The sequence below is a fragment of the Zootoca vivipara genome, chromosome 16 (assembly GCF_963506605.1).
Source record: "Zootoca vivipara chromosome 16, rZooViv1.1, whole genome shotgun sequence".
In the NCBI taxonomy this organism is placed as follows: domain Eukaryota; kingdom Metazoa; phylum Chordata; class Lepidosauria; order Squamata; family Lacertidae; genus Zootoca; species Zootoca vivipara.
The window spans coordinates 165,508-191,510 of record NC_083291.1 but is presented as its reverse complement, the minus strand read 5'-3'; the positions used below and the strand labels follow the sequence as shown (position 1 = coordinate 191,510).

General features: G+C 43.3%; 1 protein-coding gene across 6 annotated transcripts in view; it reads right to left on the bottom strand.

Moving 5' to 3' along the window:
* Nucleotides 1–1,767: 1,767 nt before the first annotated feature.
* The window catches only part of GLIS3 (GLIS family zinc finger 3), a 166,647-nt gene continuing 142,411 nt past the window's right edge, over nt 1,768–26,003 (bottom strand). For 4 of the 6 annotated variants that reach the window (XM_060269160.1, XM_060269164.1, XM_060269161.1 and 1 more), the window contains 3 exons: nt 20,024–20,208; nt 9,555–9,737; nt 1,768–6,622 (listed from right to left, as the gene is read on the bottom strand). In XM_060269160.1, the coding sequence (XP_060125143.1) occupies nt 6,486–6,622; nt 9,555–9,737; nt 20,024–20,208 (505 nt within the window). In that variant the 3' untranslated portion in view covers nt 1,768–6,485. The remainder of the gene's footprint in view (nt 6,623–9,554; nt 9,738–20,023; nt 20,209–26,003) is intronic. The other 2 variants (XR_009556889.1, XM_060269163.1) reach the window with 2 other exon arrangements.

Below are 26,003 nucleotides of genomic sequence, written 5' to 3'. Positions count from 1 at the left end.
TTCCTATGGGATTCAACTTACAATTTTTTCGACTTACAAATGTGCGTTCAGAACGCATTAAATTCGTAAGTAGAGGTACCACTGTATATGAAAAATCACCACCACCACCACCACAAAGTTTCTTATTAAAAGGAGAAAAACCAACCAAGGTAGTTCCTTGAGTAGGCTGCAATAATATATCCACTTATTACTTGGCAGATAATCCCACTGTACTAAAACTACCAACGCCTACTGGTTATTATGGCTATATTTTGCCCCCAAGCCAAGAGACAGCAGATGTCCTCCTTGTGACTCTCCATGGGCATCTGAATGACCACTTTGAGAACAGAATGTGGGACTAGACGGGGTTTGGACTGATCCAGCCAGCAGGATTCTTCCTATGCCCTTCCTTCGGAGGACACATGTAGAAGATTGTACGGTTTGTGCAAATTTGCTTGATGGGAGCACATTTCTAGCATATCGGTTATAATGTAAGCATGAGATTAGATGATTGCCCAAAATACTATATATTTTTCAAGAGAGCCATGAGCATTGATAAAAGTGGAAGTTTGATACCAGAACATGTTCTTTTCACTGTGCTGGGAGAAAAAGCCAGAGATTGTAGCATTTATTTATTCTTAAAATATTTCTGTCAACAACGATCTAGTATCCTTTATCCTGTGGAAGAGAACTTAGTGCTGTGGGCTTCTCTCTCTCTCTCTCTCTCTCTCTCTCTCTATCTATCTATCTATCTATCTATCTATCTATCTCTCTCGGTGTGTGTGTGTTTTAAGAGAACACACCATATGGAACAAAACAGCAACAGAAAAATTCTGTTTCTTTAGTGGACATTGGTACTGGGTATTAATTAGAGCAATGAAAGCTAATAAAAACTAAATAATATAATTAAGTACACTATTGTGTTTTATGTAGACATTTTCCCAAAGTGTAAGTCATTTAAAAAGGCTTTCAGTTCAGTTTTCCCCCTTCAGTTCCTCCCCTTCCCTCTTGAGTCCAATATTTATAATTAAATGCAGTCCTAGATATTGGCCCAAAGCAAGGACGTTTTCCCAAATAAGCCTCCAATTTCCTCCTCCCCTTGTCCCAACATGTTCCTAATTATATGAACAAGCTCAACTATTATGGGACCTTCTGGTGAAATTCAATGGTTAGAGAATGCCCCCTCTATTTTTTAGACCAGAACTTGAAAGAAGATTTCCATTTTCATGTTGATGTGTTATAGATTTCCAGGTTCACTTTATTTATTTTATCATGTGCACAAACCCTTCATTTCACTTTTTATACTAAAAAAGGACTTCATGAAACAAAAATAACTTATGATTATATGAAATGTAACTTTAACCAATCACATAACTATACATATTAATAGAAAAAAGATACTCTATTTCTTTTTTTTTAGGTAATGCAATATGCAACAGATATATGCCAACGATAATAAAATCAGACAGATATACAATATGGTATAAAGGATTCAACTCTATATAAAGGAGGAACATATACAAATATGTACAAGAAAATGTGAGATAGAAAACACATTTCCACATACCATCTTCTCCCTTGAAAGTGCTTTGCATGCGCAACATTACACAATAAGATGCTCCACTTTGCCTATAAAATGAACACAACACCCTGTTAACTAACCCATCTCTTTGATTTCTGTTCCTTTAAAAAAATCTTACATAAAAAGTGCTCGGGTTCTTTTTGCATTCTTTTTTTTAAAAATGCTGCTATAACATGGCACAGTCAAAACACAATTACCTTTCTTAAAAAATATATTATAATAATGGAATGAGAACAACAGTCCTAACACGAAAATGCTCCTGCAAGTGACACAAAGTAAACCAGAATAGTTGACTTCTGATACAAAATTCCTTTTTTGAAGGTGCATGTGAACTCCAGTGTACATTTCTTCTAAAGATGGATAGAAAGACTTTTGATTTAGCAGAGCCATCCTGAGAGAAAATCTGTTTATTATTAAGCTTCCAGTGAGCCTTTACTCTCACATAAGAGTCCAGAGGGTGGCAACGAAGGAGTTAAAATAGCATTTTCTTCTTGTCCTGCAATGATATACCTACTAATGGCTGTCAAGAAACAAGATTCTCTTCTCCCTGTGTGGGCGTTTTCACTCTCTTGCACAGAGAAGCCAAGGGGCTATTAAAAGGGCATTGGGAATTGGTTGCTTATGCAGCACAACTTTGCAGTGTTGCCATAGACCTACTCTGAGAAGAGTGGAAGATGCAAGCCAGTGTGCATCTATAGAATGTCTTCTCCTTTCTTAATCTTTACATAAAAATAGTTTATACTGAATCCCTTTAAACAGGCAATATTATCTGGCTAGCAAAACAACAACAACTAAGCACCATTTTTATAACACAACAGTCCCCTAGTGAAGAGTTCAGTAAAGTGCTGCCTTCTTTTCAACAAACATGTTGGAGTACAACAAAATGAGTTGTGAAATCTGCTCATTCGGGGATGCAAGTCAGAGCGGGTGCTTCTAATAGAGCACTCAACGTCAGGGGTCAGCAAGGCTTACTGGGCATGGGCCGGCTCACTCCTGCGGAGATCCTCCGTGGGCCAGACCGGCTCAGCGCGATGTCAGAAATCGCGTTTGTGCATGTCCACGGCACCAGAAATTGCTTCTGTGCATGCCCAGATGCCGAAAACCGTGCCTGTGCAGAAGCGATTTCTGGCATCTGGGCATGCGCAGAAGTAATTTCTGGAGCTGCGGACATGCGCAGGCATGATTTCTGGCACTGCAGACATGTGCAGACACGATTTCCTGCATCTGGGCACGCACAGAAGTGATTTCTGGAGCTGCGGACATGCACAGGCATTATTTCTGGCAGCTGGGCATGAGCAGAAGCGATTTCTGGAGCTGTGGACCTGCGCAGATGCAATTTCTGGCATCTGGGCATGTGCAGAAGTGATTTCTGGCATCACGGACATGCGGAGACGTGATTTCCGGCACCTGGGCATGTGCAGAAGTGATTTCTGGCATCACGGACATGTGCAGGCATGATTTCCGGCACCTGGGCATACGCAGAAGTGATTTCTGGAGCCGCACAAGAGAGCGCCCATGCTGTGCTGCGCCGGTATACTGCAGCATGCAAGGACTCACCGAGCAGGCAGCTTGGTTCGGGGGCGGCTCATGGGCCGGTTAAGCAACCCTCATGGGCTGATTCCGGCCCATGGGCCTTAGGTTGCCAACCTCTGGTGAACGTGAAATGGCAGGCTGCAGAATAGCAGACCTGTTTCTGCCCCTGGAGCGAGGCAAGCCTGGACTTGAGGACAAATAAGAGCTGCTGTGAAGTCTCCCGAGGAGGAGCAGGGCATGAGACCTGTCCTGTATAGACCTTCAAGTCAATGGGACTTACTTCTGAGTAGATATGTAGAGGACTGTAGTGTAAGAAACAAAATGACCCCATAAGATCATACAGAAGCACACAAGACACATCTCCAATAAAGATCCATTATGTGAGAGAGGCTGCATTAAGCTCAAGCTCTTCAAAAGGTGGCCAGGCACCTCCTGCTCATTCTGCGGAGTGGAGCCCTGGACCTCTGCCCCCCAATCCCGCCCTTAGGACACTATAGCATTTCAGTTAAAATGAGCCTATGCTTGTAGATGTAATTTGGCTCCTGACTGGACACATCTGGTCTTTCTTGGATCCCCAAACTAAATGGTACAATGATTGAGTCTTGACTAATATTGAAGCTGTCAAGCACAATCCTTTGAGGATTGGCACAGAATTTCCCAAAGACTAAAACTGTAAGTCTTCACAGAATGGTTGGCATCTTCACTTCTTTTCCCAGATGTTAAGCCCAGATTCAAAGGTTCCCACCTGCATCCAGGGACCTGCTTCTGTCTCTAGTCCCTGTGTTGATTTGTCTGGCAGAACTGACTATAGAATGGGGGATTCAGGAATCTGTTCTCCATCCACTGAATCGGAAGTGACTGGCCCTGTCAAAGCTGACCATTTGTCATGGGCTGCATGTGTAGACCTGATCCAGCATGGATTGGATTTGCCATAAACCACGAGGGTTCATCCCGACTGAAGTTTCTACCCACTGATTTTTCTCCCACTGTATGTTACATAACTTCCAGACTTTTTCAGCTGCATCCAGGGGCACCAGCTTGGGGGTGGGGCTGAGGGACCTTGGCACCCCCAAAGTTTCAAGGAGGGGGGCCAGGGCCCTCAATATCCCAGAGCGATGTTTGCACACTCAACACATCAGAGGAACAAGCCAGAGTGCCTGGCCACATCCCTCTGTCTTCTGCTGTGTCAAGTTCACTTATTTTTTGCAGGGCAGAGAGCAGGAATTCCACATCAAAACAAGACTGAAAGGACCCCAGGCTCTGAGTGTAGGCTATTTTTTATCTCACATGGTTGGTTAAGGTGTATTCAGGATCTGATTTGGCAAGGGGAGCCAAAGAGAGATCCTCCTTGTGGGAGTGGGGAGGGAGCCAAGGCTTGGCTTTCATAACAGCAGCAGGGAACAGCTTTAGCATGTGGCTTCAGTATATCCATAATTGTACAAACAGGGCTGACTGGTTTAAAAATGATTAATTTTTCAAAATAATGTTTTAGCTTTTGGAAGCCTGCTTCACCATTTCAAAAACTCTTCGCTTTATCCTCGCTAAAAATTAAGTGCATCAATTCCTTTGGCTCTTGGCATAGCCACATTTTGTTCCTCTGCAGTAACACACCATCAACACAAAAAACACACATTTAGAAATTGCTGAAATGCTTTGGCCCCAATACGAATGGCCCACAATACACATTGCATAAAGAAGGTTGCCATTTTAATTATATAATAATGTAACCATGACAAAGGCCACATCTTGACCATGAAAATTCATTTTCTACTGCCCACACAGGCTCACAACTATACAACAAAGAATTATCAGCTGCATGAATTATTTTGGGATAGATTAAAAACATGGCATGTCATTTTTATTCTTGTAAGAAAAAGTAAGTAGAAAGAAGAGGAAAGGAATGCATAGATTTAAAACTGATTGAAATACTAACATACCATATTACAGCAGATGGAATTATAATAGCCCTTTCCATAGAATCTTCTAGAATATATGAGGGACAATGCCAGAAAGGCGCTCGCTTGCAGAAGATGCTGGGTTGAACAACATGGGACACAATAAACCTGTGACCAAATGGAGGGGCAACTTGGACCAAGGCTACCATGTTGGGAGGGAGAAGTACAAGCCCTCTCCCAATTTTATGTTTCTTCTACAGAAACCCTTCTTTCCCTGAGGCTGCTGTTAGCTGGAAGGGGGTGAAAAGAAAGGCTTCTTCACTGTGCCTGTCTGCCCCCCATAGCAAAAAAGCAAAGGTTTGGGAGGGGTGGTCTTCCATTGGAGAAACAATGGAAAGGTTAGCACCCCCCCCCCAGAATAACAGCACCATCTGAAATTACCCCAGCCACCAGATTAAAGAAAGGATACTGGGAGATCTACTATAGCAGTGTTTCTCAACCAGTGTGCCTCCAGATGTTTTGGGACTACAACTCCCATCATCCCTAGCTAGCAAGACCAGTGGTCAGGAATGATGGGAGTTGTAGTCCCAAAACATCTGGAGGCACACTGGTTGAGAAACACTGTACTATAGCATGTGAAGTCTGAACCCAACACTTGTGGGACCCGGCAAGGTAGTGTTGAATCACTTGCTTCCCTGGCAGCAGTAGTGAATAGACCCTGACCTTCTTTATGTCAACTTCAAGATCCAAGGAAGCTTGCTGGAAATAGCTTCAAATATTTGCATATTCTAAATATGTGTGCTTTTTTTTGAAAAGAACCTTCCATACAGAATTCTACACATATAAAAATTAAATTATAAAGCATTATTCAATATCAAGTAAGATTTACTCTTTCCAATGGAGTAATGCTAAGACACCACAAACAACTGTCTCTCTTTTGGCTAATACAGTTAATACTGTGTTGTTAAAGAGTACGGATGTTCCCAGATTCCAAAAAGAAAATGGAATGGTGCTGCCTCCACAACTGGGGTCTCAAAAATTGCTCCTTGTCTTCAGCCCTGCAAGGCTGTGTACTGGGCCTGCAAAGCACCAAACAGGCTTATTATGCAAGGCACTTTTGCTTTTTCCAAAACAGTTGTTGCAAATTTCTACAGTCTTTTCAGAGGGTTTCCAAAAACTGTGGTGAAAATTTCAACAATTCATCTAGAAATATAAGAAACAGTAGTTTTCTTATTCATTCCCTTTGAGAAAAGGTTTTACCACAAAAAAGGCTGAATTAAAAAAGAGTTGCTCACACTTCAGCAAGTAAGTTCCAACCAGAATCCTCCCCCTTATATTTATTAGCTGCATTTGTGATGGTCAATGCTATCTGGTAGTGTTTTCTTCGTTTCTTAGGTAATACACTCAGCACTTGAACTGACCACAAAAAGATGGTCAGTAATAGAGTGGTTCTGATAGGGATTAGATGAAGGAGTGTAGCTTTCTTTCCCCCCTCCTCAGCCTTCAGTGTAAACTGAAGAAAGTTGACTCGGGCAACGATCTACAGCGTTTATTTGAAGGAAACTGGAGTCCTCAATTCCATTGCACAATGAATCACCAAATATCTCTGCAGAGCCTGATGGAAGATCATAAACTGAGAAGAGAAGGTGAAAATGAAGAAATTTTGTACATCAAACAGACTGAACTGGAAGAAATTTGGGTACGTTACACAGTAGAAATCTGGGCATACCGGTAATTACATGTTGCATGCAAACACAGGATTCCTCTTGCGTATTTGGATAGACGTGTGTTCAGAGAGGAAAACGTATTTGGAGCACTGCAGAAGATAAAGCTGTTTGGGAGGCAATCTGCAGCAGAGAGTGGTTGGCAGGGCAAGGGTTAAAGTCCTTTCCCTTTCCTGCCAGCCTCCCCTCCCCCACAAATCTTCTTTTATACACACAAAACAGTCTCCAGGCTCTCAGTATTCTCTGCACCTGCTGCTTATCTGCTCAATTAGCTTTGAGATTTATTAGTAAATGCCATAATTTCCTGAGATTTCCTTATGAATATCGGTGAATCTTACTATTATCAAATATCTAGCTAAAAAGCACAGGCTAGGCTTGTAAATGATTCAGGGTAATGTATGCATGCTCATCGCTTGTGGACTGTAGCACAAAGAGCTTATATACCATACTGGCCCGAATACTGGCCACACTTTTTTTTTTCCAAATTCCGACCGTGAAAAGTTAAAGTGTGGCTTAAATTGCGACCTTACAAAAATGGGCTTTTACGATATTTACCATTTTAGTTATGGTAAAACGGAACAAAAAATGTTTCCATGTCGATTTGCAAGCTCGAGACTGTTCATTTGCCATTTACGGGTGTGAGTGCCTGCGGAACTGTAGCGATTGAATAGCGATTCAATCACTACAATGCTCTGGAGAAGAGAAGGCTAAGGGGTGATATGATAGCCATGTTCAAATATATAAAAGGATGTCATATAGAGGAGGGAGAAAGGTTGTTTTCTGCTGCTCCAGAGAAGCGGACATGGAGCAATGGATTCAAACTAAAGAAGATTCCACCTAAACATTAGGAAGAACTTCCTGACAGTAAGAGCTGTTCGGCAGTGGAATCATACCTGCCAAGTTCGGGACCTAAAGATCCGGGATCGGCAGCGCGCGCATGACCGGAAGTTGCCAGCGCCGGAAGTCGCTTCCGCGCATGACTGGAAACATGTAAAAGCGACTTCGGACGCCGCCGCCACCATTTTCTGATGCCCATAGAAGGGCAAATCGCCACCGGAAGTCGCGTCACGCAACTTCCGGTCATGCGCAGAAGCGACTTCCGGCGCCGCCATTTTCTGGTGCCCATAGAAGGGCAAAGCGGCACCAGAAAAATGGCCGCCGGGCCGAAGCCGATTTAAGGGACAATACTGGGATTTTAACCTAAACGGGAGACCGTCCGGAAACGGTAAGAAAAAATGGGTTTTCCCGGCGGATACGGGATACTTGGCAGCTATGAGTGGAATTTGCTGCCAAGGAGTGTGGTGGAGTCTCCTTCTTTGGAGGTCTTTAAGCAGAGGCTTGACAGGCATATGTCAAGAATGCTTTGATGGTGTTTCCTGCTTGGCAGGGGGTTGGACTGGATGGCCCTTGTGGTCTCTTCCAACTCTATGATTCTATGATTCTATGATTTGCGACTTGAGCAATTGTACAGTCACTTGGGGGGGGGGGGCTTGCGAGATCAAAGCTTAAATTGGCTCTGTGTTACAATTCTACCAACCACAGCGATTTTCAGCCTGTAACCCAATTTTAAGGGAGCAGCTTATATTTGGGTATTGTCTTTTCTTTTTTCTCCTTGAATTTTAAAGGTGTGGCTTATTTGCGGGTGCAGCTTACATCCGGGCCAATACGTTACACAATGGAGAGCTGGCCTGGTGTAGTGGCCAATTGGAGAGTCAATGGGAAGTCCTGAAGTCCCAGGATCGCCTTCAAGCCAGCCCCACTTCCTCAGCCCCAGCCTTCTCACTGCAAGATGGGGAGTTCTTATGCTGGCTTTCCTCACAGCGCAACTGTGAGGTTCACCACTGGATGATGAACAGGAACTGCTTTGAATACTTTAAAGGGCTACACAGATGTTAAGCATTATTATGCATGGAGTATTTTATTTATTATTACCGTACTTATTTATTAATAACATTTATGAACTACCTTTCAAAAAGCACCTGCCTGTTCACATTTTTGGCTAGTCACCAAAGGCCCAGTAGCCAAGTTTTCTATACAGACCTATGAACCAGTCCTAAGACTGCTCAGTGTCAAAGGGCTGAAGCAGAAGAGCTGCGTTCTTTTTTCCTGCCCATTTCTGTCATTGGCCTGTCAGAGGCCCAGTCCAGACTGGATTAAGGGACAGAAACTGCTGATTTTCTTCACAAATGAAAATCTGTTACATGGTGAAAGAGCAGGTGGGAATTCTCAGAAATTTGTTTGAAAAGAAACAAATGTTTACAGCTAGCCGTGCAATCCACTTTAAAGCTGGCAAGGTTACAAACTTACTGAGAACCACTTCACAGGTTACCAAATTCCTACACAGCAAATTATTTCAGAAGGAAGACCACACACTTGCCACAACTGGCGGTCATTTCTCAGTATCTTACATGCAAGTTGCAATTTTTGACTGACATGTGAAACCAGATTGATATCCTACAAGGTGTGATAAGGTTTGACTTGACCCCAGGTTTTCTTAATAGATGCCCAAAGTGCCTCTGAGAAGGTCTCAGGCACCCCCAAACTGCAGCCCTCCAGATGTTTTGGACTACAATTCCCATCTTCCCTGACCACTGGTCCTGCTAGCTAGGAATCATGGGAGTTGTAGGCCAAAACATCTGGAGGGCCGCAGTTTGGGGGTGCCTGGTCTAGAGGGAGGAGTGTTGATGCCCTGGCAGTGCTTTGGGTAGGGGGATTATGGGGCACATCATTACGATGTGAGTTTCAAATGGAAACAGAATATCCTTTCCATGAAACTAAGAGCTCTAGAAAGATTTACCACTGACTGCACCTTCAGCTAACATGACCACAGTCGGGGTTTACCTGTAATGCCAGAATGTGCTGAAAATGCTCTGTGGAAAACATCAAAACCTGCCTGGCCCATAGATGTGGGTACAAGACAGTCTTCAAAAGGAGGGACCATATTACAAGTTCCGCCATGTTGCAAATTTCTCTGATTGTCGGCATAATGTGGGGAACAGAATGTTTGCAGCTGCCCATAAACACCTAGAAAGAGAAAAGACATAGAAACAGATCAAACCCATTTTCTGTATTTACACCACTTTCATTAGAAACTTGTGTTTGACTTCGCTTCTCCAGGAAGCTGTGGCAATATGTTTCTGACTATTTTAAAGCTGTGCTGTCAAGTCCTTCAAGCAAGTGCCACCGTAGTAATTAATTGTCTTGGCATTTTCATGAGAATTTTATTTTAAAAATCCTATTTGCTTGACCTTCTTTAACCGTCAGAAAGTTGCACTTCTCCTTGAGTATCTTTTGTCTAATTACACAAATTCAGCCTTGATGAGAAAAATGGAGAGACACACAAAAACCAAGGCTATGGCAGAAGTTGAAACCACAGCTATGCTTCTCTTAGTCCTAGGCAGTTAAACTGCAGCCCTGAATCCCTAAATTTTCTGAATTCTAGCACTCTTCTGTGAAATGAAGGAATAGTAATCTGTTGTGTACCATATCCTGAGTCCTGAGCAAAAAGAAAGATTAGTTTTTGGTGACAACAAAAAGTCTCTAGAGAGGAGACAGAAGGGATTAGAAATATTCTTTTAAATTGTTCTTTATATATGAAGCAATATCCTCAATCTAGTCCTCAATAGATTTGGGTAAAGCTTGAAAAAAATGCATATAATGTTTTACTATTAAACTGTATTGGAAGGTGGGGGAATTAGTGCTTTAAAAATAATAGGCAAAGGGTGATAATTATACATTTATAATTTTACATTCTTGTATCTTGGGAGAGAGGGACATATTTTGTTCCATGACTCATACTTTTTAACACTGGGCATTCTTGTGTAAATCATCATTTCCCCCAGAGAGCATTTGGGATTCAGAATAGGGCATTGTGAGAAGTTCTAAACCGAGGAGGAGTGTGGAACAATGTCAAAGAACATTTTCAGCCCGGCTTTGCCTAAGTCTTGCCAGCTGGCTTCACGTACCAGAGATGGAAATAGCTGTTTCTGGTAACTGCTGTGACTCAGCTGTAAACTCTCACAGTGCGGCCACGGCTGGTTGGGACAGCAGTTATTTTTAAGAATGCTTTTCAAGTATGCACAAAGCACCATTGAGAGCAATGGACTAAAAACTGTTTTGGAAAGTTGTTGTTTTCTAATATTTTACTATGGCCACTTTTCTTCTTAAATGTCAGCATAGAGCAGAAGAGGGGAGATCTGTTGCAAATAGCCAGTACAGTTGGCAAACCAGTTCATTTAGAGAAAGAAGGGGGCTTATTTTCCTAAAGCAAAAAGAGTTAAGAAAGGTGAAAGCATTACGACTAAATACAGTTGTAATGCCTTGTCCCTGTGTTGACTTCTTCATGGGTACACAGGTAGATGTTTCCATATTCAAGTTTGTGTGCCTCAATCTACCAATGAGTGTTTGGTTTGAACATTAGCTGTGCCTGTGAATACTTTGTTTTGTGTAAACTGTTTTGTCTGACTGGGTAAGGTATAGCATGTTATTTGTGCTTTACAATTTCTGTGTATTAATATCCATTGTAATTTGAATGTTATTTGTACCATGCAGCCTTTTGAACTGATGAAGCTTGTGGCGAAAACCTGTTGCATATCTAGAGGACAGGTCTTCCTTCATTTTGCCCACCTGCGTTTATCTCATCATGGTGGTGGTTATATAAGACCCACTGAAGAACATTTCATCCAGCTCTTTCTTTCTTTCATCCACCTGTGTTAACTTCACCAGGGTGGTGGCAACCTAAGAATTTTCTATTCAGTTCAGTTTTTACAAACTACCTTGAACATTCTTTATTTTTCTATTGGCATCAGGTTGCTGTTCAATGCATGGACTTTACCCACTTGTTGAATGGTTCATTTATTCAGACTTTAAAACGTTCACTGTGCATATAATTCATTCCATGTTTTTGGCAGAACTAGTATTGATCTGCACATGGCATTGTAATATGTTTTTGTTTGTTTGAATGGTCTTTAGTCTATCTTTAGTCCAGTTATTATCCCAGTAAATTCCCTTTTATATTTATTAGCCAGTTTGCGGTGGTTTGTTTTGGTTTATTGTAAATATGGCAAACCAAAAGAATAACAAAAAAGCTGCAATAAATGCAGAACAATTTATCTACATAAGAACACAGCCTGTGCTGTCTTCATATCGCCACAAAGCACTTATGAGCTTGAGATGCTGATAAACACTGCCTCCAAAGTGCTAGCTTCCAAGATGAAGTAAAATCCAAAGCGAATGGCAGCAGGGAATGCAGCTAAGTATGGCAAGATGCAAGGAAGTTTGGCTGTGAAGGAAGGCCCATTATTGTGTTGTCTTGCAACAACCCCCAGACAGCATGTAATCTCTGCATTTTTTTGTAGTCAATAACCCTTCAGTCCTTGGGTCCTCTGCAAGATATCCAGTGATTTTTAAAAACAACAACAACCTAGGACACGTTTAAAGGCACTTCTCAGACCATGCTAACATTCCAAAGTCTCCCCACATTTATTCCCTACAAGACTATGAACTGGCTCCCAGATGGCTTGATGCATCTAATCCAAGACAACCAATATTATCTTTTATTGTATCTCTTTTATTTAACATGCCAACCTCATTGCTGGTAAGCCAGATGTTCTTGATCTCCCCCAACTTTAAGTAATCACCACCCATCCCTGTTTGGATTTATTGGATACCATTAATTACTCTTCTTCTTTCGAAGGCAAATCCCAGCTGCAAACAGAAGAATTGTAAAACACAGGGTGTCAGAAGTACTCTAGGGCACAGAGACTCAATAGAAGCATTTATTCTATCTTATGTGTAAAAAAAAACACTGCTTATTTTCTTTTCAAGTGTGTTTTCAGGTGCCACGGCCAAAGATCAATGGTTTCTAGATAGAAAGCAATAATAAGTATTTTGTTTCATGCACATGCTCCTATCTATCTACACACCCACGTGGGAGAAAGAGAGAGATGAGTAGGTGTACCGTAAGTTGACTGGTGAATATGCACAAACAGAGACAATGTGCACCTTCATATAAATCAAGGTGTGGAGATCATTTATTTGACTGAGGGCCACAGTGACTCAGGCATATTCTGTTAGGGCTCCATGTGGCTCATGGGAGGAGCCAGAGCCAAACATGGTCAGAGCCATTCTTTTCCCCATGGATCTCCCCCCTCTCCAGTGGGACTTTGGTAGAGGGACAAATCACTCTGGTCATTAGCAGAGAGCTGTTTGACTGCTTTATCCTTCCCCTGCTTTTTCCACTTCCCCTCCCTCCAATCCTCTCCTCCTGCCCACATTCTCTCCTTCCAGGCATTGTGTCATTGGGTGATTGACTGAGAGGCAGTCTGGACTCCTGTCAAACTTATCTCGTGGGGAGATCAGGAACTGCCCACCAGCAAGATCCAATTCCCCTCTCCTGTGATAGACTCATGTACAGTGGTACCTCGGTTTACGAGCTATTCGGTTTACGAACCCTGCAAAACCAAAAGTCGTGTCCTGGTTTGCAAACTTTACCTTGGTCTAGGGACGGAAGCCGAATGTTGGGAGGACACCGGCGGCGGGAGGCCTCATTAGGGAAAATGTGCCTCTGTTTAAGAACGGTTTCGGCTTAAGAACAGACTTCCGGAATGGATTAAGTTCGTAAACCGAGGTACCACTGTAGTCTGCTCAACTTCTGGTTCTTCTGATTGATCTGGAAGATCAGAGGTCTTTGTTTGGCTGTTTGGGGGGTGGTGGTGAAGATTTCCCTTTCCTTTTAATCCACAAACCTTTGCACTTCTGCATTCCTAGGAAGTCCACCATGTATGTAGGAACCACTCCCTTGCTTTTTGCCCCCCCCCCCCGCTTTGATTCCAAACTAAGTTCAGAAGTATGGAGGAAACATCTCCTAGCCCTATTTAAATCCTAAGATTTGAGCTAGCTGCTTGTTGCTAGGCTGCTACAAGACTCAGGACATAGGCCCATGACATTTGCAAATTTGGGGCTCTGAGTAAATCATGATGGTGGGTGGCTGTGGTCTGGCCACCATTGCACTTTCCGCATGCCCAGCAGTACTGTAAGCATACAGGTGTGTGTCATTTATTCAAATATATGATGTGTTTCTGCTCCCCGGTGAGGGGGACCAGAGCTTTCAAGGAGCGGCTGCTCTCTGTCCCATTGCTAAGTCCATTAAGACCTGAGCAGACATCAGGTGAAAGGTGAGGGAGTCTATTTTTGCAAGCCACCTTGCACCTCTTTGACAACTCTGTGTCAAAAAGGGGCACATAAATATTATAAATAGTAGATAAACAGAAGCAAAGACGTCAAGGTTTCATTAATTAAGCATAGCTCTGGTTGTCAGCCAAACACAATGGACACCGATGCACTCATTGATCTGGGTGCATGATCAGGGTATATTAAAATTTATTTTAGAGATATTGACTTTTTGTTTACTTAAATCTTGGGTGGAAGGAGTCTATATACATTGCTCTGCAAGTATGTGATTCTCTGTAGAATTTATGTATAGGGCAAAGCTGCTTTCAGTCACAAGTGTTTGAATAAAAAGCAGAAGAAGGATTGATTTTGCACATCATCTCTTTTTCCTGACATACTCACACTTCTAAAAGGAATTTTGTGGGCAAATAGTGCACATGAAGGAGGAGAGAATCCTAATGCAAATAATCATGCCACGCCAGGTGAATAGGGCCAAAGGTGAGAGAAGGAGCTTACGGTAGCTGGGAAATATTGGGTCTTTGCTACTGCTGAGCAGAAGGCAAGCAGAAGAAATGAGCTTCTCTGACCTTTACAAATATTACTCTCTTCTCCTGCCTCTTGGAATTGTGGAAATTACCTCATTACTAGAGCTGCATTGCTCCATTGAAGATGCAGAAGGGGCATTTGCACGACAGTGACTGAGAAGAGGCTGCCTTTATTCTCATTCCTGACCACATTGTGTTGCTGGTTCTTGGTGGAAAAGAGTTATGATGGCACTTGCATTGCAGCCAATAAATACGTATGCCCTTATCCTGCATGATGATGAACTGTGCACATCTGGAAATTGTCCATCCCAGACTTGTGTATTATTTTGTTTTCTTATGATATAAAAGTCTTTGACACCTGAACTTGGTGCTTTCAGGAGAGCCATCTTGCTGGGATAAAAGTCTTTGACACCTGAACTTGGTGTGTTTCAGGAGAGCCACCTTGCTGGGATATAACCTCTGCCTGGCTGACCTCCAAGAGTCCACCATAGAATCATAGAGTTGGAAGAGACCACAAGGGCCATCCAGTCCAACCCCCTGCCAAGCAGGAAACACCATCAAAGCATTCCGGACAGATGGCTGTCAAGCCTCTGCTTAAAGACCTCCAAAGAAGGAGACTCCACCACACTCCTTGGCAGCAAATTCCACTGCCGAACAGCTCTTACTGTCAGGAAGTTCTTCCTAATGTTTAGGTGGAATCTTCTTTCTTGAAGTTTGAATCCATTGCTCCGTGTCCGCTTCTCTGGAGCAGCAGAAAACAATCTTTTCCCCTCCTCCATATGACATCCTTTCATATATCTGTCCACCAGATCCCATGAACATCATAATTCCTGGGAGAGGTGATGCTGGGGGGATAAACTTGGTCTGACTGACTCCTGGAGCCATGGATTATGGGTGTCCTGGACCCCCTCCCCCAGTGAGACTTGCCCTGTAGAGCCTTATCATGGCTGAGGAAACGTGCTCTTTCGGACTGACTCCTTTTTTAATCTACCCTTGAGCCAAGGATCTTTATCGCTCCCCTCTGTGTTTTTGGATAGAACATAAGGACAGAAAGTTAGACCATCATTCCCATCTCTAGCTTTTCAGCTTCCACCTCTCCTGTTGAATGGTTTAAGGTTCATTATGGTTTCACAAGGTGTGTATCTCTTTAAAAGCCAGAAGTAAATGTCATGACCTAGTTTTGCAGCTGTGGGGCAGTACAGCAGGTGATGATAAGTTTGTGTAAATTAAGCTGTGTCAGCAATTGGATATAGTATACAAGGAGCATTGTGTGCCTCTCTCAGTACCCTGGGAGGTGGGTGATGTTTTGTAGTGTTAATGTAACTTCTATTACATTAGCACGTGCTATGGTATGCTATGGTCCATGGGGTCACGAAGAGTCGGACACGACTAAACGACTAAACAACAACTTTTATTATTTTCTATAATTAAAACCAAGCTGAATATTTATTTTGCATTCTCTTAATTATGCGCAAAATGTGTAGTCTCTTCAGCATGCTTTCTGCAGCGCAGTTACTCAGTTTAAATTTCATAACGTCTCCAGTGCCCCCCTTCCCCCCTGAAACTCAGAAGCATTGCTGCACAGCCTCCTTTTTCTGTTTGTCCCCCAACTCTCGCTCCCCACTGTATTCCTCCCTTCTCTGGAATGGCCTCAAGTCCCTTCCTGGGTACCTAGAAGAATACAGTCCTAAAGCTCTTGCATCTTTTGCTAGTTTCTGGGCCAGGGCTACCAGGTCGACAGAAGCCTATTTTTCAGAAGAAAAGAGTCAGGTTCATGGAGGGGAACATTCCCCCTTTCATTTGAGCTGAATTTGCCCCAGGCATTTGTACTACAGAAGGGCTCAAAAGAGAAACTTTTATTTTCAATCATACACAGAAGCACATCTCCTGAGCAATAACCTAGAGCTTGTCTTGCTTCAAGTGTCTTGTCCTTTGCAGTAGAACAGTTTTTGCACCCTGCAAAGACATTGCACCTGACAGTAATGCCCCACGCTAGACTCTGATGTTGTGCCAGCAGAGAAGCCCTGGACCCAACTCTACACACTTTTCAAAAGAAAAGAAAATCAGAAGGATTGCTTGTAGGGTTGGTCATTCGTTCCTTTCTGTGTAAGCAGCTGTCGAGCATTGAATAAGTACATTATAAAGTGGAGCCCTGGCAAATAGAAGGGGAAGAAATGGAGGCAGTGAGAGATTTCACCTTCTTGGGCTCCTTGATCACTGCAGATGGTGACAGCAGTCACGAAATTAAAAAACGCCTGCTTCTTGGGAGAAAAGCAATGACAAACCTAGACAGCATCTTAAAAAGCAGAGACATCACCTTGCCGACAAAGGTCCGTATAGTTAAAGCTATGGTTTTCCCAGTAGTGATGTATGGAAGTGAGAGCTGGACCATAAAGAAGGCTGATCGCCGAAGAATTGATGCTTTTGAATAGTGGTGCTGGAGGAGACTCTTGAGAGTCCCATGGACTGCTAGAAGATCAAACCTATCCATTCTTAAGGAAATCAGCCCTGAGTGCTCCCTGGAAGGACAGAACGTGAAGCTGAGGCTCCAATACTTTGGCCACCTCATGAGAAGAGAAGAATCCTTGGAAAAGACCCTGATGTTGGGAAAGATTGAGGGCACTAGGAGAAGGGGACGTCAGAGGACAAGATGGTTGGACAGTGTTCTCGAAGCTACGAACATGAGTTTGACCAAACTGCGGGAGGCAGTGCAAGACAGGAGTGCCTGGCGTGCTATGGTCCGTGGGGTCACGAAGAGTCGGACACGACTAAACGACTAAACAACAACAAAGTGGAGCCCACTGTAACTTGTAAAAAAGGTTATATTAGCCTGTATTTGACTGCAGCATCGTTTCTTTTAAGTTCTAACATCCAGTGATTTCATTAAGCTTTTAAAATCCTCAGGGTTTTTTTATTTCCAGCTTAGGAAACCATTTACAATTTGTTCAAAAGTCTTCTTGGCCACTAAACCCTTTTTTTATTGGTACAGCCAATTTAAACTAAGCTGACAAGTTTAAGACTACATATTGAGACAGAAAAATGTCAGTATTGTTTGGTAGCAGATTGAGCTGAAAGTTCAATGGCAATAGCTGCAGCCCTTTAAATCATGTGAAGGCAGCAGAAGAATTGCAGGAGACAAAGGCGAACAAAGCTTCCCCCGCTACCTGATAGATACACCAAACAGACCAGGCTGATGAAGTAGCTCCATGGGATTCTTCTACTGAGTTGCACTAGCATGACCCAGGACAGCAGATTTTTATTCTTTGCAGGTTACTGAGACTCTTAGCTAAAAACTCGGCCTCATTGTTTCCTCTTCACTGAAGTACCAGAAAGAGAAGCTGAGTGGAGGAGAGGGATTTATACAGCAAAAATGTCAGGGCAGGGCAAAGGTTTGCAGCATGAGGTTTGCAACTCTTGCTATGAGTGGCAAGAGAAACACATGGATGATAGCATCTCATGTAAAAAAAAACACCAAATTGAAATAAAGGAACTTGCTCCATAATGGAACAGACCAAGGAATGGGAAGAGAATAATAACCAGGGGGTGGACTAGATGGCCCTTGGGGTCCCTTCCAAATCTATGATTCTATGATTTATAGGCAGTATAAACAGAAGATTTAAAGCAGGTTCAGAGCTATCTTATCAGTTGTATTCTTTCAAAGTCAAGTAATTAATTTAAGCTTTTGGATTTGTTTTCTAGCCTGTTAACCAATTCTTTTTTGGCCCCCAGCAGCCTGCCCACTCTGTGCTATTTCCAGTCTTAGTAATAGTTAAAAGAAGGAGGTTTGCCTTAATTGAAGGGCTATTTTGCCGTGTGTGGGCCCAGTGACTGTTCCTCACTCGAGATGATCCTCAACCCCTCAAAATCGTTGTCTCCGGTGTGATGAATTTGCCCCAGGCATTTGTACAACTTCTTCTGAGCTTGTGATGCTTTGTCACTGAACTCCCTTATCTGAAAAGGGAGTTTTAGTAACCCCAGCAGTCATACAGAGAATGATCTGAGCTTCTTTATTTTGTGGACCTTTTAGAACTGTGGATAGGGTTGCCAGACTCAATAGTGGACGGGACTTCTGTGCCTTTAATTGCCCTGCTCTCTTTTGAGTCTGGAAAACTTAAAGAGAAACCAGCAGACCCTTTGCTTGAAAATTAAACCAAGGGTCTGCTGGCTTCTCTTTAAGGTTTCCAGACTCAAAAGAGAGCAGGGCAATTAAAGGCACAGAAGTCCTGTCCACTATTGAGTCTGGCAACCCTAACTGTGGACGTACGAAGAGTGTTGTTACAAAAGGAGTATAAATTAATATTTCAACTTGGAACCTTGTATCCTAAAGGTCTTAATACTGAATTTGATTCGGGATGTTATGTATAAGTTTAATATGTTTGTATTCTATTGTTTAGTGGTAACAGAAATGTGACATTGTACCTTTAACCATGTAATGATTGATTCCATTCACCTGCAATATATTTAATGCTTGAAGCAAGTTTGAAGATTAGCTGTGCCTGTGAATATTTTCCTATTTTGTGTAAACTGTTTTGTCTGACTGGGTAAGGTATAGCATGTTATTGGTGCTTTACAATTTCTGTGTATTAATATCCATTGTAATCCTGGTATTATCTGTACTATGCAGCCTTTTGAACTGATGAAGCTTGTGGCAAAACCCGTTGCATACCTAGAGGACAGGTCTTCCTTCATTTTGCCCACTTGTGTTTACCTCATCATGGTGATGGTTATATAAGACCCACTGAAGAACATTTCATCCAGCTCTTTCTTCCATCCACCTGGGTTAATTTCATCAGGGTGGTGGCAACCTAGACCAACTGAAGTATTTTCTATTCAGTTCAGTTTTTACAAATTATCTTGAACATTCTTTATTTTTCTATTGGCATCAGGTTGCTGTTCAATGCATGGACTTTACCCACTTGTTGAATGGTTCATTTATTCAGACTTAAAATGTTCACTGAGCATATAATTCATTCCGTGTTTTTGGCAGAACTAGTATTGATCTGCACATGGCATTGTAACATTTTTGTTTATTTGAATGGTCATTAGTTATCTTTGGTCCAGTTGTTATCCCAGTAAATTCCCTTTTATATTTATTAGCCAGTTTGCGGTGGTTTGTTTTGGTTTATTGCTATATTATTATCACCACTTTGATACTTAGTTTACATTGTTTTGCCCTCTGGTTTCCAAAATCCCCACCGAATCCCTTTCTAGCTTAAGATGTTTTGTCAAACACTGTCCAGAGCCTTTTTCCAATGTCACAAGGACTAGGAACATGCTTTTAAAAAAATGAAGGGGGGGGGGCTCTGAGGATGCTTGATGCTTTGCCCATACCAATTTTGTTACTTTCTGGAGAACAGCCTTGCTAAATATAAGCCCCCTACCAAATAAACATTTTAAAATAAAGTGCATGAACTTGGAGTACATATTCAAAAGGACATGACAGCTCCTTGAAAACACCAGCCTACACTTCTCAGCTTCATGGATGAGGATATGGAGGCAAGCACCTTAAGCACTTTTGAACATGGCAGTTTGTCTCCTAAGTATGAATACAGAGGAATATGGAAGTAGGGTTTTTTGTTTGTTTGTTTGCCTTACCTTGGATTTGGATGCTGTCTGGCTGAAATGACACATTTGCTGACGGCTCATACGCCTTCAAATGGCTTCCTCCAAGTTGGTGGATGCTGGAAGGCTGCGCGGTCCTTTTTTGTATCAAAGGAGGAGCGGCAGAAATTCTCCTGGGGCTTATATGATGCGGAGAAAAAGAAGCAGAAGCTGAAAATCTGAAAGGGGGGGGGGCAAATATAGATGGTCAAAAGGGAATGTTGGATTAATTTAGTTCTAGATACATTTTGTTCCATGCCATAGACTGCAAAATGACTATTTGTGTATGCACAGTGAAACAAAACCTAGAATGTAGACCGTAGAATGTGCCACCCGCTAGGAAGTTATATGGCATCAGCTGCTGCAGTGATAAGGTGCAAGCAGTAAAGTCAGACCCCCCCACCTCCTCCAAGGGTTATCCGATGCTCTCAGGATGGGGAGCTCTCTGCCATGGCATCTTCACTGCACAACTTTCACTGCAGGATTACGCAAACATTTTGGAACTGCAGAAGTTTGAAGTATTACACAGCGCCGTCTTAAGCGCCCCTGTCTCCATGGTGCGCCGGATCTCTCTGGCGCCCTTCCGCCCCGTTTCCCAGCGCGGTGGGTGCGGCGCTGCTGCACGGCGGGCGGGCAGACACAGCGCGATCTCTCCGGCGTCCTCCCGCCCCGTTTCCCAGCGCGGTGGGCAGGTGGGCACCGCGCACAGCAGCGCAGCGGACCGGCGGACCGGCGGACCGGCCGGCCAGTGGGCGGGCGCAGCTCGCAGCGCCCTCCTGGCGGGCTGGCGCCATGGTGCCCTGCGCCACCGGGGGTCTACGACGAGCCGGCCCTGGTATTACAGTGTAGGTTTGTAGGTCATCCAGACCAAAATACTCTGGGATTCAGTTTTTACATTTTTTGCATTTACAGGGAAATATTATTGATTAGTTTCTAGGGAACTGGAACAATGCACAGATGGTTGCCTTTCTTGTGTAAAGAATTCTTTGATATTATCCTCTGGTGTGTCTGCAGGGGAGGGGCTGGTACAAAATTCACCTCTGAAATCTAATCAATGAAAAATTGCTTTAACTGTCAGCCAACAGCAGAGAAGAAGGGAGACAAATCCTTTAGAACCCTTTACATGAAAGCAGAGTTTTAAAGATTTCAGATTGGATTTAACATCTAAGAAAAACTTGCAAATGATAATACAATGTTTTGTATAGCCAGACAGGTCTCCCTTTTAGTAGACTTTAGTTGTCTTTATAATGATTTATGAATCATTTCATGAATTCCTGGCTTACTCAAGTTGGTGACTATGGCACCTACTTATATAGCCTGCCATCTCACAAAAGAAAAACTTGGCCGTGTTTCAATCCAGATTTGTCCCCAAATAAATCACAGCGTGTTACTGGGGGAACGGCAAATTAAATTTTGCGTATGCAACAATCAATACCAGCTTGTAACCACCAGGAAACCACCACCAGAAATTGTGGCCATGCCCTGCAGTCCAAGCAGACAATCACAAGCTGGGTTACGAGAGAGACACAAAGAGAATTCTGTCTTCAAAGGCTGGGAAGATCAGCTCAGACAAAGCGATTGCCCTCTTCTCCTCTATCCAGAGCCTCACTGTGCAGTTAACAATGCAACCAGGTGTGGGCGGCTGCAATAAGGAACCTCATTAACACCCCCCCCCCCCAACCTAAGGTTCCTATCTCTAAACCCACTTAGCTGGGCGTAAGTCCCATTGAATTCAACAGGGCTTCTGAGTAAGTATGTTTCGGATTGTGCTGTAAGGCAGAATCGCTGAGCTTGTCCAACATTTCACATATGAAAAGAGGGCACCCTTGTACACTGGGGACATACAGTGCATATAGGATACTCCTCTGTTTGACGGAGTCCCTATCTGAAGGGCTGTTTGCTCCAAGTCCAGAATGAGGAGGGAAAAAATATAATTAGGGAAAGCAGGAGCCTTCAAGTTGCCCATGGAGAACAGACTGAGCGGGTATGCTGACCCTAGTCCTCCCCACTATGTGAGATGCACTATAGTTCTATTTAAAGCCGCCCAGAGTGGCTGGGGGAACCCGGCCAGATGGGCGGGGTATAAATAATAAATTATTATTATTATTATTATTATTATTATTAAATGGAAGTAACTATTTCTAAATGTGCATCTATACATACAAATTAGCATGTGCAAATCTGTTCCCATCTTTGTCCTCTTTTCTGGTGATGCCTAAGTAGCCAGCCTGTTCTGCACCACCCATCTTCTCACTGCAGCACTCTCGCCCCTCCTCCCCTCCCCTATGATTGTCCAACTGGGAATCTGAGCTTCGAGTCTCACGTTAAGTTTTGAAGTAGCCAGACACCACAAAGCAAATCATTCTCATGTCAGCATCTGCTTGGATAACTTTTGAAGTACGTGAAATAGTCTGGAGGTGAATTTTGAAGGGAAAAAAAATCTCAAGGTTTATTTGGAATAAGTAGCTGCTTCTGTGACAATGAGGTAGTCGAGGGGCTTTTCATTTCAAAAGCAGAAGTTTGTGGTTCATTGGAGCTTCCAGAAGCGCGTGTGTGTGTTTCAGATTTGCATCTAACTCGCCACCCAGATTGGGGAAGCCATGGCCCTTGAGATGCAGTTGAACTCCAACTCCCATCAGCCCAAGCCAATAAGGCCAATGGTTGGGGATAATTGGCATTGGAGTCCAAAAGCACCAAAGGTTTCCCAGCCCTGATTTTCACAAAACAAAAGCAGCCAGATGGGTTCCTTGTCTCTGAGTGGCAAGGAAACAGGGCCATTTTAAGCGTATATGGCGCCCTGGCGCCGTGGTGTGAAGATCCCTCCGGCGCCCCCCCGCCCCATTTTACGGCGCGGCTATCTGGTGGGCCCAGCAGCGCAACACCCTCCCCCTGGCGGCCCAGTGCCCTGGCGCATTGCGCCACCCAGCCTTGCCTTAGAGCCAGCCCTGCAAGGAAATGTCAGATTATCTCTCTGTGGTAATGATGACACACTCTGGCGCATAAATGTTACTACCAGAGATCCAGAACAATGCACAGAATAGTTGGTTTCCTTTAACTGCCGATCCACTTGAGCTTTATATCATTCTTCCCAGCACTTTACTTGCCTGAAGAAAACCATTTCAAAAGAGTGCTCTGCTGAAGTCCTATAGAAGCAACTCTTTATTTTACAAGCACAAGAAAATGTGACCCTCCCTCATTGTACTTGTAGGCAAGAAGAGGTTGGTTTATAGGCCCTGAGAAGAGTTTCCTTCTGTACCTCAAAGGAAGATTTGCTTACATGATAGAAAGCCTGCTGAGACTCCTGCCTCTGTTTCAGCTTCTGCTCTTCAGCTTGCTCTTCTCTTCCTGGAAACCTTAATTGCCTGTTCAGACATTTCTGGAAAGGGTATTGGAGCTACAATAACTACATTTGGTGTTTCTAAGGATGATCATCACCCACTCGGTTTTCTTTCCTTGTGCTATTGGAGAAGGATTTTGCCCTTTCTGAGTATCCTAGTTGGGCAATCATAGCGATGTTCCCATAGATAAAAAGCATCTCTCCCTTTAGATTCTTGTCTTCACTGAAGGTAATGCCTTTCAGAGCCAGTTAGGAGATCAGCCCTTCTAATATTTCTGTTCTCTCTCTCTTTCTCTCTCTGAAAAACAGTGGCGGGGTGTGTCATAGCTGCCAAGTTATCCCTTATTTTAAGGGATTTTCCCTTATGCTGAATAGGCTTCCTCGCGAGAAAAGGGAAAACTTGGCAGCTATGGGGTGTGTGTGTGTGTGTGTGAGCTGTTGTTAAATAATAACAACAATCCCTTTAACTCAGGGCTGACTCGCCTTTTTAGACCTGAGGGCTAATTATATACTGCAAGCTGCCATCAGCATCTATTCAATGAAACTGTAGAACAGAACTGTGTGAAATAAATCAAGTACAAATTACAAATGAATAAAACCACTTCCTCTTCAGTCCTCCCAGCCTGATCAAACTGGCTCTCTCCCATGGCTACATTTCATTACAAACAGTAACATTTCTGACACTAACAGGATACTAACTTGCTTACAGATGAGCTACTGTATATGCGAAATATTAAATATTAAAATATTAATATCGGGGATTTGTGCAGTTTCACTTTTGTTAACACAAAATCTCCGAGGGAAAGAAGCAAGAGCAAAGAGTCTCGTTTTCTTGACAGTTGAACCTATATTAGAACAAGCAGGAATACATACCATAAAATGAATCCTGGAACATAAAACTGCTGGTATTTCTCAGTCTCTTTAGAGAATTGTGACATTAAAAAATGGGCTTAGGAAAACATTTCGTTATGATAGCTTGGTTTCACCCAGGCCCAAGCTTTGATTGATTGATCCCCTTGTCCTCAGTGTTTAGCTGAGAGACAATTCCTCGATAAATAGAAAAAAGAGACACCATCCATTCACTGCCTCCCAGACACGAGAGGAAATTGCTATGCTGACCCTAAAACCACATTGCAATGAGATGTTGAGTGTAGATTTTCCTCTAACAAGTCATTTAATTTTCCTGTGATTTGTACTCTGAAACACTCTCAAAGGCTTCTGCCATCCAACTCTCCTTCTCTACACAACCTGAGAATGGGCACTAATTAGCGCTCCTCTTCTAGGATTGATGTCATCAAAATAAAAAGGAGCTATAAATAATTCTCCATACTTATGTTTAGACATATTCCTCCTGATGGACCTTCACCCGGATAATTGTCTCCTGTTTCCTCAGAGTCTTTTTCTTAGATATTTGTCTGATTTTGCATCAGCTCCATATTCCAGTAATCCCTCATTTACTTCTCCGTTCATTGTGTACTATTTTTTCCTTCATTTTCCTTTGTAAACATTAAATAATTGAAACCATTGCTATGGATGGATGTAGGAGTGCGGATGAATATCTTGCCAGAATTTCAGCTCAGCTTATTTTCTCTCCTCCATCCCACCAATGTGTCCAAGGCCCTGTATGGCCTTTTCCGATAGAGATGTTACAGAAAAAGAGAAATGACTGTCCTCAGCATACTGATGAGACCTGGCCTCCAAACTCCTAATGCCTGCTCCCAGCAACTTCATATAGATAGCATTGCGGATAAAAATTGCATAACTACCAGGGGCAGAGGTAGGACTGGAATCATGGCAACACAGTCCTTTCAGATACCATGGTCAAAATATGAATAATAATAATTTATTATTTATACCCCGCCCATCTGGCTGGGTTTCCCCAGCCACTCTGGGCGGCTTCCAACAGAAAAATGAAATAAAATAATCAATTAAACATTAAAAGCCTCCCCAAACAGGGCTGCCTTCAGATGTCTTCTAAAAATCTGGTAGCTGTTTTTCTCTTTGACATCTGATGGGAGGGCATTCCACAGGGCGGGCGCCACCACCGAGAAGGCCCTCTGCCTGGTTCCCTGCAACTTGGCTTCTTGCAACGAGGGAACCGCCAGAAGGCCCTTGGTACTGGACCTCAGTGTCTGGGCAAAATGATGGAGGTGGAGACGCTCCTTCAGGTATACTGGACCAAGGCCATTTAGGGCTTTAAAGGTCAGCACCAACACTTTGAACTGTGCTCGGAAACATACTGGGAGCCAATGTAGATCTTTCAAGACCGGTGTTATGTGGTCTCGGCGGCCGCTCCCAGTCACCAGTCTAGCTGCCGCATTCTGGATTAGTTGTAGTTTCCGGGTCACCTTCAAAGGTAGCCCCATGTAGAGCGCATTGCAGTAGTCCAAGCGGGGAATAACTAGAGCATGCACCACTCTGGCTAGACAGTCAGTGGGCAGGTAGGGTCTCAGCCTGCGTACCAGATGGAGCTGATACACAGCTGCCCTGGACACAGAATTGACCTGTGCCTCCATGGACAGCTGGGAGTCCAGAATGACTCCCAGGCTGCGCACCTGGTCCTTCAGGGGCACAGTTACCCCATTCAGGACCAGGGAGTCCTCCACACCTGCCCGCCTCCTGTCCCCCACAAACAGT